The sequence below is a fragment of the Gossypium arboreum genome, chromosome 6 (genome assembly GCF_025698485.1).
Source record: "Gossypium arboreum isolate Shixiya-1 chromosome 6, ASM2569848v2, whole genome shotgun sequence".
Lineage (NCBI taxonomy): Eukaryota > Viridiplantae > Streptophyta > Magnoliopsida > Malvales > Malvaceae > Gossypium > Gossypium arboreum.
In genome coordinates, this window is record NC_069075.1 from 142588938 (window position 1) to 142605676 (window position 16739).

The window sequence follows — 16739 nt, forward strand, 5'->3', positions numbered from 1 at the left end:
AGCCAGCCCATTTGCTTCCGTAATTAGAACATTTTGGAGTTTAGGACTAATTTAAAATGAGAGTAATTGTTTGGGGTTGCCTGGTGTAATTAACAAAAAAATTTAACGGTTGAAACTGAATTTTAAAATCTGAAAAGAAGAAAGATTAAATTCTTAGAAATAAAATTATAAGGACTAAATTATAATTTTCAAAAAATATAGGGAGTTATGACAAATTTTAACCTTCACCGTACACTGACAAATATACCCCACATTTACTAATTTCTTTTCTTTTTTTTTTTGTGTTCAATTTCTCGTTTCAAATAATTTTTATTTTTCATTTTCTCGTCTCCTCACGGAGTCTTCTTCTTCTCTTCGTGTCTTGTACACCGCAGTGAAACAGAGGGAAAAAAAATCCTCTGAAAAACAAACCCTAAAGATCTCTTTTTTATTTTTATTTTTGTTATTTCAATGGAGTACCAAAGAGCTTCGGCAGCTACATCTTTCAGTAAGAAACTTCGTAACGGCCATAGTTTCAATGGTAAAAGCTTGTATGACGGCGTTTTCGGTGGTCAAACCAAAGTTGGATCGGCCGTTGAAGATTACGCCGAGATATTCGGCGGTGGTTCCGGTTCTTCGATTCCGTTCCTCGATGTCCCTGAACTGAACCAGAGGAAGTTCTCCGTCGAGGTTTCTAGCTCAAAGCTTGATTATTCCAACATTTTTGGTGGTTTTGGGGATGTGGATTTTGCTGTTTCTCACGAAGAATTCGTCGCTAAGCCAAATAGAGATAAAAAGTAAGCTCATTTTATTTATTTTTCCTTTTGATCTTCTATTTAGTTACTTAAATATGTAAATATGGTGTTAGGGCGTGTTTGGATGTCGAAATATGTTTGTGTTTTCATGTATAGGTAAAACCTTGATCTTTAAGAGCTTGTTTGGTTTGAGAATAGTTGTGTTGAACTTTTGATCTTTGCATTTAATGTTGAATGCTAAATTCATTAGAAAGTGGTAGTGCTAAATTTAACACTTTAAATATTGTGATTTTTTCTCTTTATATATATGAGGAAAGATCTAGCATAAATTAGATTAATTTTGTAGGAGACCAGCTAAGACAAAATCGCATTCGGAAGGGTCGTTTTCGTATCCTTCGGGTAATCGAGTTGTGTCGAAAGATGAGGCTTCCCATGGATCAAGTAATGGTGTGAAGCAGTTCAAAATGTCGTATAATAAAAGTAGCCTCGGAAGCAAAAATGGGACAAATGGAACAATACATGTAGCTGTTCCTGGTTTCACTTGTGTTGTTGATGAAAACATAGCTCCGCCGAGGGAGAACCCGGTTTCTTCTGCTGTAAACGAGCCTTATGGGACTGAAAAGTTAGGTGGGGGGAAAGGGGATGATGGTGTACATTGTGAGAAACCAGCGTCTGATGTTCAAGCTTGTGGTGTTGGTAAAGAGACTTTGAAAGGTGTGGATCAGTTCCATAGCGAGCCTAAAAGTAATGGGTCTGATTGTAATGATGTACTATTTGGGACCTATGATTTTGGCCATGGAACACCTCCTTCAAAAGTGAAGCGAGCTTCAAGCATGTCGTATAAAAATGGTGTTAATAATCGTGATTCTTTGAAGTTTGGGGTTCCGAGGAGTCAATCTTTGGATTGTGATATGGGTGTTTCTTCTCCCCCTTACTTTGATGATGAATTGGATGTGAATTCAGTTGCTGCTACTTCTGCAGCAGCAGTGAAGAAAGCAATAGAGGAGGCTCAAGCTAGGTTAAAAGTTGCAAAAGAAATAATGGAAAGAAGAAAAGGTTATATGGGACGGGTCAAACCCCGATCTAATGGTAGTTCGACTAGTGAGGACAGAAAGAAGAGTAAAGATACTGTCAAACAAAATAATTTCAGGGAAGATAAAGCTCAGGAGACTAGTGAAAAGATAATAGCTTGTCAGCAAACTTCTGATGGAGTAGAAATGCAAAATGTGATCAAAGATCACCAAGTGGCTGCTGAATTAGAAGACGAGAAGAGAGGTTTCGTTGCAAGAGAAGCGGCTGGAGAAACATGTGCAAAGGATTTCATATCTCTGCAGGCTGATTGTAGACAAGATGAAGTGGAGAAAAGGGAAGCCGCAAAAGATGGAGAAAGGGAAACAGATGTAACCCAGGATCTGAATGAACATGAGGGAGAAGAGAAGACAACCATCGACAAACCAGAAGTATATAACGAGGAATCAGAAGTTGTTGAGGAAGCTACTGAGCTGAAGACGAAAATAGATGAATCGAGAGAGTTTTGTGATAACGAGGAATGTCTGCATGAATCAGTGCCTGATGTAGAGTTTCATGATACGAAAGAAGATGAAACTGAACTAAGATTTGGTGAACAGTGGGAGGAAACTGAAGAGAACGTGTGCAATGAACTAGAACCATGTGAAAGGAAATCAGAAGATCCAGAGCAACCAATAGAAGATGCGAAAAATGTTGAAATGGAAGAAGTAAAGGATACTGACGATTTGGAGAGATTAACAGTTGCTAAGGAAGGGGTGGATATGGAGGAGAAATATCAATATAAGATTGAACAGGAAGAAAATGTTTCCGAGAAGGAAGAGAATGAGATGCTGTTAGAAGATGTTTCTGTACAGGAAAAATTTGAGGAGATATCTGAAGAAGCTTTTGAGATATCAGAACTGAAGGAGGAAGTTAGTGCGGCTTGTAAACCAGAAGAAAACAGTGAAGAAGAAGATGCTTGTGATAGAGAAGACAATGAGCAAATGTCTGACAAAACGAAGGAACCGGTAATAATTGATCCTAGAGATAATGATTTTGATCATGAGGAAGAAATGAGGAAACTTGAAGAAAATGGTGATTTGTTGGGGAATGAGGAATTTATGGAGGCTGAAGAGAATGTAGAATTGCTTGAAGATGCTTATCAGATGGAAGCAGCGGATGAGGGACAGATGATGGGTTCTGAGAGTGTGGGAACCGAAGAGGTGCAAAACCAGACCAATCAAGAAGCAGATGAGACGACTGAAGCAAGGGAAGATGCTCTAGACTGCTATTGGGAAGACCTTGAAGTAGTTGATAATGCATCCAATAGCAATGAATTTAACGATCTAGGTGAAACTTTGGAGCCCACTATTAGTGAAGACAGCTGTGAAATGACTCCAGAGTTCCTTTATAATGAAGAAAATGTAGGGATTGTGGAAGGATGCAAAGCTTATAGTGAGTGTAAAGAAACTGAAATAAATTCAGAAGCAGACGAAATGGCTACTAACTTGGAAGAAAACCTGGAATTTGATAAGTCTGACTTGGCTGAAAGCAACTTGAAACCTGATGAGATTAAGTGGCAAGCAGAAAATACAGCAGATGCATCTAATTTCGAACGAAGCAGTATAGACGTTGATCCAGCTGAAGTAACATTTGAGAAAGATCAGTATGAGCAGCATTCCGAGAAGTCTGAAAAAACCTTCACCGTGGAGAAGCATGTTGAAGAACTGGCTTGTAAATCAGAAGATGTAAGGGAGGCTGTTGTTTGTTTGAAACAGGAAGAGAACAAGTATAGCTTTGAACACACTGATGAGGTAAGATTCGTTGATTCCCAGTTACATTGCGAGTTTGGTGATAAAAATGAAGCCACACAAATAGGTCATGAGATTGAAGTAGGCCAAAGTACAGAATACGAAGAGGAAAATTCTCCTAAAATCCTGATGAAGGAAGAGAGGGAAACCGAAAATGCTTCCGAGGAAGAAGTTAAGCTAGTTAAGGAAGAACAAAAAAGAGTAGGTGAAGCAAAAGAGAGAGAAAGGAAAAAGGAAAAGGTAAAAGAAAAAGAAAAGGAGAGAATAGCTGTTGAAAGAGCTATTCGTGAAGCTCGTGAAAGGGCCTTTGCTGAAGCCCGGGAGAGGGCTGCTGCTGGAAGAACGAATATAGAAGCACAGCGTAAGGTAAGGGCTGAAACAACCCAAGGAGAGTCAGTCAAGCATTCTGCTGATACCAATGATAAGACATTTATGGAAGCGAAACTTAAAGCTGAGCGTGCTGCAGTAGAGAGAGCAACTGCAGAGGCCCGGCAGCGTGCCTTGGAGAAAGCTTTGTCCGAAAAGGCTTCCCTTGGAGCCAGGAACCAGGCTGAAAAGTTCTCTGATTCAAAGCAGAGCTACCAATCTTATGTGAGTGTCCTCTTCTGTCATCCATTTTTCCTCTTTGCTGAAATGGCACAAAAGGGCAAAGAAATGATTACTGGAATATTTTGCAGGATTCCCGATACAAAGGCTCATGTCCTCCTGCAACTTCCAGATATCCTAATTCTTCAAACCAGAGTGGTATGTGGTAAACTGGTATTTAAAGATATCCTGCATGGACTTGGCAAAACAGAAAAGAGAAATGGCACTTTTTTTTCTGTGATGATTAAATTACTTGTTTGGGCAAAAGAAAAGAAAACCCTTAAATTCTGAATCATCTTTATTTGCTTCATGAAGCTTCAAAATATTCTGAGTCAGATGGAGCTGTTGGTGAATCAGCTCAAAGGTGTAAAGCTAGGTTGGAAAGGCATCAAAGGACAGCAGAACGAGCGGTATGCCTTCTACTATCATTGTCACTTATCCGGTACGGATTTTGCAACTAGTATTGAGAATCTCACTTTCTTTTGTTTCCAGGCCAAAGCACTTGCAGAGAAGAACGAGCGTGATCTTCTTGCTCAGAAAGAACAAGCTGAAAGAAATGTAACTTATACATTCAAATGAAACGATAAAAATTTTCGCAATGAGGCTGGTTTCTGTTCTTGTCTAACTATTTTGGATCGTAATTTGTATTGCAGAGGTTAGCAGAAACTCTGGATGCCGAAGTCAAAAGGTGGTCAAGTGGGAAGCAAGGAAATTTACGTGCACTGTTATCGACATTACAATATGTATGTAACAGATTTTCTATTTTTGTTCATAAATACATCATACAATGGTAGGATTAAATCTTTTGACATTTACACTGTGGCCTGTGGCCATGGGGTTGGAGATATTTGGCTATATACTGCTTAGGACGCCCTGGTTTAACTGAATTTTTTGCATTGCTGGCAGATCCTTGGCCCTGATAGCGGTTGGCAGCCAATACCACTTACGGATATTCTAGCCGCTGCAGCTGTAAAGAAAGCATATAGAAAAGCTACACTGTGTGTTCATCCTGATAAGTTGCAGCAACGAGGTGCTACCATACAACAAAAGTACATTTGCGAGAAAGTTTTTGATCTTCTCAAGGTTTGTTGCTTTCCTTCTTTAACCAAAGCTTTCATTGATTTATTCTTATTTATTTCTTATATTGAGTTAGGGAAACAAGACACCAAAAGGTTAAATTGTAGGATTTGTCCTTGTACTTTAATTTGACATAATTTGATTCTACTACTATGCCTTAGTCCATGTCACTAACATGGTTGAAAAAACTGTTAGTTGGTGTAAGTTAGAAAAACCTCAGAAACCTAAAATTCTCTTTATCTTTGCAATAGTGAAATTATGATTATAAATATTTTCGACTACTTTTTCATTTAAAAGAAAATTTCCAGCCCAACATAATGATTTGGACTTTTTATAAAAAAGTTCTATATCGGTTTCACTGAATTTGTAAGGGTGTTAGTGATTTGGACTAAAGTATAACATTAATCATAGTAGGGATAAAACTTGGTGAAAGTACCTTCCAAGTCCTTCTATTATAGGGACTAGATCAAATTAGTCCCTCTACCATTAAATGTATAATTTAATTACTATACTATAAAAAAGAAGCCAATAGGGTTTCAAAATATTATTTTTTTCATTCGCAATTCAACTCTAGAACTATAAAAAGCATTCAAAATATTTACTCTGTTAACAATAAATGCCATTTTTTAAACTTTAAAATTTGGATTTATTTGGTTTTTTAAATAGTATAAGGACTAAATTAATCTATTATTAAAAAGAACTAATTTGATTTGGTCCTTGTAATAGAGGGATCTGCCAAATACATTTATCTATAAAACTATGTAAGGTTAAAGTAGATAGACTAAATCCGACCAAAATCATAGGTTAACCTACAATAAAAGAAAACAAAAATTGAGTTGTTACATTCCTAGTTCATCTCAAGTATCTAATTTTATGTGTATGTATGCTATTTTATATGTGAAATCTACAGGAGGCTTGGAACCGATTTAGTGCAGAAGAAAGGTAGAGATTGGGTTTCCATGGAGGGTGCTGTCATATATATTAGTTAATGTTTTAGTGCCCTATTGAAATGGAAAGGAAAAAAAAAGGCTTCAATGTACATCATTTGAAAATTGGATTATATTATATATCATTTTCACATGAAACTCTAAATATTTTTTGAATTTAAAAAGCTTCAATGCCTTTTGTAGCGACGTAAAAATTTTATCTTAGTCGCTAATTAGGGTGTTTGATTGAAAGTTTAGAGACCGATGTTTGATTTTAAAAAAGGGAGTCGTCACCGATCTTTTTTTCTAGATGTGATCGGACACCTAATAAATCTTCATTTTAACCAAAAGTTTTATTTTTGATAAAAAAGAAGACCAAATTTAGGTCTACGTTAAAATTCAGAGAAAAATAGAGTTCGGGAGTCGGCTACGCACGAGGAAGGTATTAGCACCCTCGCGACGCCCAAAATTGGTATCTCGTCAAATACGTATTGTCTTAATTTTTAAAAATGCGAGTTCAATGATATTTAATCGTGACCCGATTGAAAAATGAGAATTTTTAGTTTTTATTTTGATTTTTTTGAGAAGGGTATACCGTTTTAACACGAGTCGATTGATGTTCATCCAACATAGCGATGAAGTCAATGACTTAATGTCAAATCGGTACGTTACCTTGCTTATTGAAATTGATTTAAAACATGAATAAGAATATTATTTTTATTTAAAACAATAGAAACTTATAACAATGTTGTAATAAAATGAAATTTACGAATATATGAAGCAGATGATAAAATAAAGTATTCACGATGCATTTGATATTGTGCATGATAATAATAACATTAAACACGAAATAAAACAATGGATTATATATACATATAATATATAATAGTATGTGAGGTGACGGAAAATATAATATTAAAAATACTAATAATACTACATATGCGTATATGTATATATATTAAAGATGTGACATAATAATAGTGTTAAAATATGCATGACGGTATTAAAATCTATACACAATATAGTATTTAAAATATATACGTAAGATATAAAATGTATATACATAATATATATAAGAATATATACATAAAGTATTAAAGTATATGTGTAAGATGGTATAAAAATGTATAACTAGAATATCGAAATACATATATGCCTATATACATATACAAATGCAATATGTACATAATGTATGATTAAAATAATATATATATAACAGAATGTACATGACATTGAAATAATGTTAAAAGAAAAATACTAATAGCACTATGTAATACATATACGTATAGTATATAAGTAACAATGGTAGTAATAAAATGCTAAAGTATAACGCCAATAATAATAATAATAATAATAATAATAATAATAATAATAATAAGCAAAGTGACAAAATATAATATTAAAACATTGATAATGCTATATAATTATATACATGTATTTATGTGAACACATTAAAATATAATAATATGGATGAAAAGTTTATGTAATATAATATTAGAAACACGGTATAAAAACATAACACCTATGTAATACCGTAATAAGAAAACGGTGTTTTTAATAACTAAGTACATATCTATATATATGTAGATAATAATAATAAATAATAATAGTGAAAATAATAAGTACAATATGCTATTAAAATTCATACATAATATATATACACATATAATATAATACTTAAAGTATGAATACATAATATATACTAGAATATTAAAAGAACTATTAATATACAGATATTTACATACAATGAATTAATGCTAAAAGGTGTATACATAAAAATCATACATGATAGTATAAAAGTATATATATATTAGAAATAATAATTATATATATGTACAGGCCAATTTTGGGCCAAACCCAATTACCCAAGCCCCTTAACCAATACAAAACAGCCCAATATCTAACCCAAACCCGAATGGCCCACTACAACCCATTCCCACCTAATACCCACCCTAATTTCATTAGCCCAACATCATCAAACAGCCCACCTAAACTAACCCACTGACCCTAGCCCATCTACAACCAAAACCCTAGCCCCCATGTTCGGCTTCCACTTGTTCTGACATCAGACATTAGCCGATGCCCTGGCGCCACAGCTCCCCATGCCACCATCGCCCATGCCCTGCAAAACAACAAACAACAGCAGACAAAAAAGCAGAGAAGAATGGCAAAAATAATAACAAAGTGTAGCAAAATAGGCTATAAGAAAGCCAAATGAAACACTGTAACGGAGGGGATTTTCTTTTTACATCAATACAAGAACTAGATTTTAACACATAGACAGATTGAAATACATAGAAAAGATAGGAGAATAATACAAAACTCGGTGGCCAAAATCCCAGAATCAAAACCTTAAGGTAACCTTTTCCAGTTTTTATTTTTGGTCTTATTCTCTAATCTATTTCTATTGTATCTAAATATCTAAATAAATAAAAACTATATTTAAAGTATAAATAAACCAATAATAATAATAAAATAGAATTTTACTTAAAAAAAAGGAATTATTTTGATTCAATCTTCTCTTGCCTACAAATTCTATATTTTTGACACCGACGGAACTAATCATACAATAAGTCCTCATTTAAAAAAAAAAAATTTAGTTAGACCTTTCAAAATTCAATGGTAAGTTCCGTTATGTTGTCTGTGCATAAAAATATATTGACCAATTATATATAAAATTATAATCATACAACCTAATTCTTAGAAACAAACCTAGAATATCCAAAGAACATATAATTTTTATTTTTTGATAACGACTAAAATGGTACAAATTATCCTCTTTTTTTTTGCTTAATTAATACACAATAAGCAAAAGCGAAGAATGTTACAATCAACAAGATGCAACATCTCCCACAAAATAGTCCCACACCCAAAACGAGAACATCTTAATATCAAACCACTAAGACTCCTAACCCTCCCCGCGAAAATCTACCCTCAAAAAGACAAGAATGCAACAATCAACACCAAAACCACGTATAACCAAGACACCATTAAGCCCTTAACACCAAAGCCCTTAACATGACAATGGTGATACATCCATGGTATAGATAGATATTGTTCTAACATTTAACACTGTTTGGTGTCTCAATAGAAGCAATGGTATCACCATTTATTGCATTCTCAATCTTTGTTGGAGGTGCAATTAACCCTTTTTCTTGACATGTCTCCACAGCTCCTACAAACATGTCTTCCAAGCTGTACTTAAATTGAAACCCTAAATCCAACAGCTTCTTGGAATTGAAGACCACATTTCCCAAGTTTTCATCTGCATCTTTGAACCTGATCATGTAACAAAAACATTCATATAAGCAATTAGACAAGCTACCCATTAGGGTTATAATTGGGTGGGTTGGTTAAACTAGGTTTTAAAATTTTTGGATCTATTTTAAGTTACGATCGATTTAGGATTTGAGTTATTTTGATTTGACACTCGAGTTCGAGCGGTTAGGTCATTATTAGGAGTGGAGCGAAGAGAGCTAGAGTGGGGCCCTCAAAAATTTAGAAAATTAAGTTCTTCAAAATTTTTGAAAATTTTACTTAAACTTAAAATTTTGAAAATAAAAAAATAAATTAGTCCTCTTAAATTTTTTGAAAAATCTCATTAAACCTCAAAAGATTTTAAAATTTTAATAAGACCCACAAAATTTTGAAAATTTAACTTCGACTCCCAAAATTTCTAAAAATTCCAATTAAGCTCTACAAAAGTTTCAAAAATTTTGATAAAATCCTATAAAAATTTCGAAAATTCTCATTAATTTTCTCAATTTTTTTTAAAATTTAACCAGACCCCTTAGTTTTTTGAAAAATGTCATTAAACCCCATTTTTTAAAATTCAATAAACCCTAAAGTTTTTGAAAATTTTAATTAAGCCCTCAAAACTTAATAGCGCATTCCACCACTGTCATTATGATTTGATAATATCTGGTTTGGGTTGTGGAGTTTTTATTATTGAATCAAGTTGCATCGGATTTGAACTTTGATTAATCGTATCAAGTTTTTGAGTTTGGAATAGAATTTGGCTATTCCAAAAAAGCAACGAAAATTAAGAATTTGACTTTAAAAAAATGGGCTTACTCAGTAGGAATATTGTAGTCTGGGTATTTTTCTCTTAGCATTTTGGCAAGCTCTACAATGGTAGCCTCATGGGAGGAGCAAATGTATCTGCCTTCAGCTTTAGGGTTTTCAAACAAGAATATGTGAGACATGCAGAGGTCATCCAAGTGCACGAACTGCCCTTGCCTAATGATACCATAATGAGCTTCATTCCCTGCATTATTACATAAAATCATGCAAAAATCAATATATATATATTATATTGCTGGAACTTTTTTCTTAAGGTCGAGGTCGAGCTATATATTTTTATGAGAGTTAAAATATAATTTCATCGTAGTATTGATATATATAGCTTTTAGAAGAACTAAATTAAAATTTTATCATTTTTGAGGAGGCCAAACTATAAGTTTACCAATTATTTACTTAAAATTTTATAAATTTTCAAAAGCTAAAAGCATAATTTTTCATTTTAGGAGGACTAAAGTCGTTGCCTGCCCCTTCCTTTGTCCTTGTATGTATCCTTAAAGAATAGGGACTGAGGGTCAATAGGAGTAGGGAGCTAGAGGTATTCATGGACCAAGTGATCCACTTGGCCTAGCTTGCTTTTTTCCGGACTTGGATTTAAAATTTTCAACCTCGTACTAACTTAACCCAAACAAGTTTATTGTTTATAAATAATGTAAAATATAAAAATAATTTATATTAATATTTACATATTTTATAATTACATTTAAATATAAACAAGTTTTTATTATTTTTAAATAGTGAATGGGGTTTTTTGAATTGATTCGGATGTGCCGAGCCTAACTCATGAACATCAATAAAGAGGTCTTGGTCCTTCAAATTTTTTAAAAAATCCTTAATAGACATTCAGATTTTTAAAAGTTTTAATTGCACTCCTTCAAAAATTTTGTAAGTTCTAATGAAACCTTCAAAATTTTTAAAAGTTTTACTTAGACCAACTAAATTTTTTTTAAAAAAAAATACTAAATCCCTAAAAAAACCATTTTAAAAATTATTAATTAAATCCCTCAAAATTTAATGTTTAAGATCTACTTACCAGTAAGGGGTGAAAGGCCAGTAATTAGACTAGGTGGCATTGAAGGCATAAGAAATGGACCAATGACAAGAGTTGGAATTATAGTGATGAGATCCAAGTTATTCTCCTTTGCAAACTTCCAGGCAGCTTGCTCAGCCAATGTCTTGGAGACAAAATACATCTACAAACCATAAAAGAAAATGAATTTCAGTTAAAAAAACTAATTCTATTTAAACAAAATTCGTATTTGAATTTATAGGGTGAAGCCAGAAATTTAATATAGAAAGAGTCGAGATAATAAAATAAAAATTGTTGAGATTAATAAATTTATTAATCAGAATTTCATCTATAATTATGATTTGGATTTTAAAATATGACCTTTAATTAATTATAATTTTAGAACGATTAAATACAATTTTACCTTATTCTAAAAGGAATATAGTGTTCAAAGAAAATTACAAAAATAAGGGTCCCAAACACATAAATAATCCTTTTTTTCTTTTATTATGGATGCTCAAAGCTGCCACACAACTTGAAAATTTGAAGTACCAGACAAAAAACGTTCTTTTTTGTTTCTTAGTAAATGCTGAGACCTGCAAAATATTTAGAAATTTATTTGGGGGGTTACTGCCTGCCAACCACCTTGTCTTTCCCAAATAAATATTTTTAGAACCGGATAAATGATCGAATTAACAAGATTAGTAAATCTATCGTTTTATCAATCCGGTCGGTTTGATTAAAAAATATATATAACAAATAAAAAATTTAGTTCAACTGTTAGTTCAATCAATTTTTAGTTTGTTCGATTGATCCATATCAGTTTGCAATTCAACTGGTCTAATTTGGTTCTAACATTTTAAACATTTTATTATCGATGTACCGAATAATAATTACTTAAAAAGGAAAAAAAAAAAAGAGAGAAACTAACCCATCCAGTCATTTTCTTGGCATAGACAAAGTCCAAATCACTCCAATTACTTTCATCATAAACAGTTCTTTGGTGTTCTTCAACATTGACAGTTCCAGCTGATGATGTGAAAATCAATTTTTTTACTGTCTTTGCTTTGATGCATGCTTTCATTATATCCAGTACTCCATTGATTGTTGGCTTTATCACTTCATTCTGCCAAAAAAAGAGAAAAAATCAACTCAGCAGTAAAAAAGTAAAAAAAAAAAAAAAATCTAGCAAAATATAATGTTTTGATTATCAAAGGGCCAAAAAAGTTGCCCATTTTTAGTCTTATCATAATGACTTCCATCCATTAGTTACTATCATATATAACATATGGTAATATATAAAAATTAGTAACATATATTTGACTAAGAATAGAGATTTGTTTATATACGAATTAGTTGTTAAATTTATTGGTATAATTATACGTGTTAAACATGTAAATTTTAGAACCGATCTGATATCTCTATCATATAAATTTAAAATATTATATATTTTATATAAAATAAATAATTAGAAAATTTTAAATACCATCAAATTTCACATACATGATTTATACGAATGAAATATAAATTTTAAAATATTAATCGTAGAAAGAGGTTGTTATATATTATATATAATAATATCTAATATATTGTATAAAATATTTTAAAATATATATATTATTAAAGTTGTATGTATATGTATAATATATATATTTTATTTAAAAATGCTATATAGAATATACTATATATATATTCTATACAACAGACATGCAAATACATCAGTGTAAAAGGAAAACCAACCTCAGGGTCCTTGGACTCAAAATCCATTGGAGTGGCAACATGGAAGACACCACAACAGCCATTAATGGCTGCATCAAAGCTTCCTTCTTCAGATAAATCAGCTTTCCACAATGTCAAATGGGTGTTGGCTTTTGGTAGATCAAGCAAGTGCTTTACCTTCTTTTGATTATCTATTTATATGAAAAAGAAATTAATTTCACTGTATTTGCAGTTAGTTTAACATTACTTAAAAAAAACAAACACATATTTGATAAGAAAATGAAATGTATAAAAATAAATACCTTTAAAAGCCAAAAGCATTATTTTTTTTAGGCTTTAAAGTTAGTTTGTCAAAATCATGATTTTTTTTATCGAAGTTAGAGTATCAACTAGAGATCAAACTCCCGACCACATTCAAACCATGATTTTAATAACAAAAACCGATCATTATTTTTACAATGGAAATAGCTTATTGTGACCTCAAAAACTACGCCAACAAACAAAAAGCAATGCTAAACAGGATCTAAAAGAGTACTGAAAAAGCGTATAGAAAATATAATATCTAGAGAAAAAGAAAAGGGAAACAAACCGGGGTCACGGACGGTGGCGCGGACGGTGTAACCGTGTTCGAGTAGCCTCATGACCAGCCATGAACCAATGAACCCAGAGGCACCAGTAACACAAACGACTTGAGATTCAGATCCCATCGTTGTCTAGAAGATTTGATAAAAGTTGGAGAGTTTTTACAGTTTTGGGGTTCAAAAACAAAGTACTATTTTATCTTGTGTGATAAAAGTGTGTTGGAAACTTGTATATATAAAGATTTGGGGAGTGAGTGGGTATATGCTTGTAATAAAAAGGGGACCTTCAAAGTCAAATGATTCAATATCTAGTTATTGATGATGTTTTTTTTCTTTCTTATCTAACAATTAACTCCCAACAATTTGGTTCAACGCACGTGGTCAACTTACCGATATCCACGTGCTTGGTTGGTAGATCACGCCGTAAAGGGGTAGCTTTGTGACAGTGTTTATGGGGTTGTCTTTCATACGAGTGAGTATTTAATTGAGTCGAGTTAAATCGAGTTAAAAAATTTTCAGTTAGCCGAATTGATGAATCATATTTTAGCAATTGAACTCAATTTAAATTTTTTCGAATCAAGTCGAGTCAAATTAACGAATCTTATTATTAATACTTAATGTTCCGTTTACATGGACTGATTATTTTACTATTAGACGAAGTATAAGCTTTTAAACTAATTTTGAGTAAAGAAAAAAAGGAGAGTGGCGCGATTCGAGAAGGAAAGTAAGACTAATAGGTAAACATTTATCAAAACGACGTAGTTTTGTCTTTTTTTATTTGGATTTTTGGATAACTCGAATTAGGGGTGAGTGTTCGATTGAATCGAGTGAAACCGTTTGAGTTAAATTAGAAAAATTAATAATGTTAAACTAAAATCTCGTACAATATAACTATTTTTATGTTAGAACACAAAATAAGGTATTTTAGTACGATAAACTTGAATCATTAATCATTTATTTAGATTCCAAAATTATTAATTTATTAAAATTTTTATATATTTTATATATTTTTAAAATTTATAATTTTTAAAATATAAATTTTAGAAATTCTATAAATATTTTGAATTCAAAAATTATTTTCAAAATTTGAAAATTACTTTGTTTTTTTTTTTGTAATTTTTGTTAAGAGAGACAAATTTGCTCATTTTTAAAATTGACAGGGAGCAAAATGGTATTTATACTAATCTGTTGTTCGAATTATTCAAGTTATTCGAATTGTAAAAATTTAACTTGCCTTGAACTCGAAATCCGAAATTTGATTTTTTTATGATTTTTCGAATTGAATCGAATTTTGTTCACCCTTACTCTTTGATATATACTTTCCTGAGGTACTAAGTTAATCGATTTATTGATGATGGCTTACCGTCGTAGGTTGTCTGGGAATAGACAAGGGGTTAACGGTGGGCCTCCAAAATTGGTAAAATTGCTTTATAACCCTTTCAAAATTTAAAATTACAAATTAATATAACTTTAAATTTGCTAAACTTTAACGTAAGCGGAATGGCAACTGAGGAAGCTATGGGCTGTGGAGGTGTTCTTAGAGACGAGGAAGGAACTGTAAGAGCTTTATTCTCGGGACTTTGTGATGCCATTGATGTAGATTCAGCTGAATTAAAAATAATAATTATAGTGTTGGATGTAATAATTGAGATAATGTGGAGGAGATCTGGTTTGATTATTGTTGAAATTGGGTCACTAGTGGTGTATAAGTGGTTATTGAACAAAGACAAGAGACCTTGGTAGCAACAAACTACATTCGCAGATATGGAAAGGAGACTAGCCTGCGAGGGTGAGGTAGCATTTTCAAAAGCAGAGTAGCATGACAATGAAATGGCAGAAACATTAGCGACAACAGGTATTAATCGCAAGGTTATGTTTAAGGCGTGGCGATAAATGTTAGATTGGTGATTGGAATGCCTAATTTTCGTTATAATAACTTTTGTGACAATTGTATTGTTTAACTGGAACTACTGTTCTGTTGCTTTTAAACAGAATAGTTTGAATGAAGCAAAAATAAAAAAAAATAAAAAAAATTGCACGTTGTCACGATCAAAATATATGATTCATCTCTGACCTCTCTTAAAACAATTTTTTATCTTTGCTCTTGATGAGTATTTTTTAGTGTTTGGGTTGTTATGTATGAGGATTGAATATACATGACGCGTGAGTGATAGATGTCCTATATTCATGTCAAGTACGTGGTACCGATAGTTCGGGTTTGTAAATGTTTCAGTTCATAAAATAATTCTCCTTAATTAAAGGTGTTGACTCGTGAGGTATAGGTATAACAAATATAAACTCAAGTTATTGGAAAAATAGACACCTTAAAACAGAAATAGACAATAATATTTACTACTTGTTAAGTAAATATACCTTTGATTATACCTTAATTAGGCTTGCGTTTGATGCATGCCATAATAAAAAAAAACATAGATAACTAATTAAACTGAGTAACATATCAATAATGCATTAAACATAAAACATATACATATCTACCTAAAATCTGACTAATTTAATGAGGGCAATTTAACCATATAAAGGAAATCACATGTTGACTATAATTTAAACAAAAAAAAAAATATGCTTTAATTACACGAAATGACCCTTACTATTTTTCGATTCAATAAAAAGGTACCTTTTTTTGTTTTTATCCAACGGAAAACTTAGATTCTTCTTTTCTCTAAGATTTTAGTGCTATCACTATATCTTTGAATGTTTGGTAATAATTATAGGCAGGCAGACACCCTTTGTAGACCCCACTCTTTGTAGACCATAGTATTTGGTATACTAAATTAACTATAATTTGAAGGGTGGAAACTATAGTAAACCCCTTAATCAACTACCATTTAAATATTTTACTATTTCTTCAACAAATATTCAAAACCCATTAAACTTGATAGTAAGAAAGTTGGGTGGTGGGTGTTAGTTTTTTTATGGATATATATATGATTCACCACCAACACCAATTCAACAAAATTACTCCTCCTACTACGTTGTTTAGCCAGGATGGGACCGAATGTTACATCATCAACTTAAGGGTGAAACAACATGGATCTTTTTCACGAATTCTAGATGAAATATGTCTGATGTTCGATATATCTTCAATATAATCTATGTGAGTTACAACTTCATGTGTCACTCGATAGCATTGATATTTTATTGATATTCAAAACCATTTAATTTTGTTACTATATTTTTAACAGACTGAA

At 32.1% G+C, this 16739-nt stretch overlaps 2 protein-coding genes across 2 annotated transcripts; one reads left to right on the plus strand and one right to left on the minus strand.

Annotated features, from left to right (window-relative positions):
- Positions 1 to 286: 286 nt before the first annotated feature.
- Positions 287 to 6356, plus strand: LOC108483032 (auxilin-like protein 1). Its single transcript, XM_017786209.2, has 8 exons — positions 287 to 776; positions 1081 to 4144; positions 4231 to 4297; positions 4454 to 4548; positions 4631 to 4696; positions 4792 to 4881; positions 5045 to 5221; positions 6126 to 6356. Exons 1-8 carry the CDS (start codon positions 451 to 453, stop codon positions 6159 to 6161), a joined length of 3921 nt encoding a protein of 1306 aa, XP_017641698.1. The 5' UTR covers positions 287 to 450; the 3' UTR covers positions 6162 to 6356.
- A 2503-nt stretch (positions 6357 to 8859) lies between these two features.
- Positions 8860 to 13810, minus strand: LOC108480324 (bifunctional dihydroflavonol 4-reductase/flavanone 4-reductase-like). Its single transcript, XM_017783273.2, has 6 exons — positions 13539 to 13810; positions 12971 to 13140; positions 12162 to 12356; positions 11255 to 11414; positions 10216 to 10408; positions 8860 to 9420 (listed from the first exon to the last, which is right to left on the minus strand). The coding sequence occupies exons 1-6, from the start codon at positions 13654 to 13656 to the stop codon at positions 9201 to 9203; spliced, it is 1056 nt and encodes a 351-aa protein (XP_017638762.1). The 5' UTR covers positions 13657 to 13810; the 3' UTR covers positions 8860 to 9200.
- Positions 13811 to 16739: the final 2929 nt, after the last annotated feature.

Bases quoted from the DNA above. Each gene is read 5' to 3' on its own strand.
- LOC108480324 (XM_017783273.2), bottom strand. From the start codon at position 13,656: ATGGGATCTGAATCTCAAGTCGTTTGTGTTACTGGTGCCTCTGGGTTC. The intron at 13,141-13,538 runs GTTTGTTTCCCT...TCATATAAATAG, and splicing joins CGCCACCGTCCGTGACCCCG to ATAATCAAAAGAAGGTAAAG. The intron at 12,357-12,970 runs GTTGGTTTTCCT...TTTTTTTGGCAG, and splicing joins TTGAGTCCAAGGACCCTGAG to AATGAAGTGATAAAGCCAAC.
- LOC108483032 (XM_017786209.2), top strand. From the start codon at position 451: ATGGAGTACCAAAGAGCTTCGGCAGCTACATCTTTCAGTAAGAAACTT. The intron at 4,298-4,453 runs GTATGTGGTAAA...TGCTTCATGAAG, and splicing joins TAATTCTTCAAACCAGAGTG to CTTCAAAATATTCTGAGTCA. The intron at 4,697-4,791 runs GTAACTTATACA...TTTGTATTGCAG, and splicing joins AAGAACAAGCTGAAAGAAAT to AGGTTAGCAGAAACTCTGGA.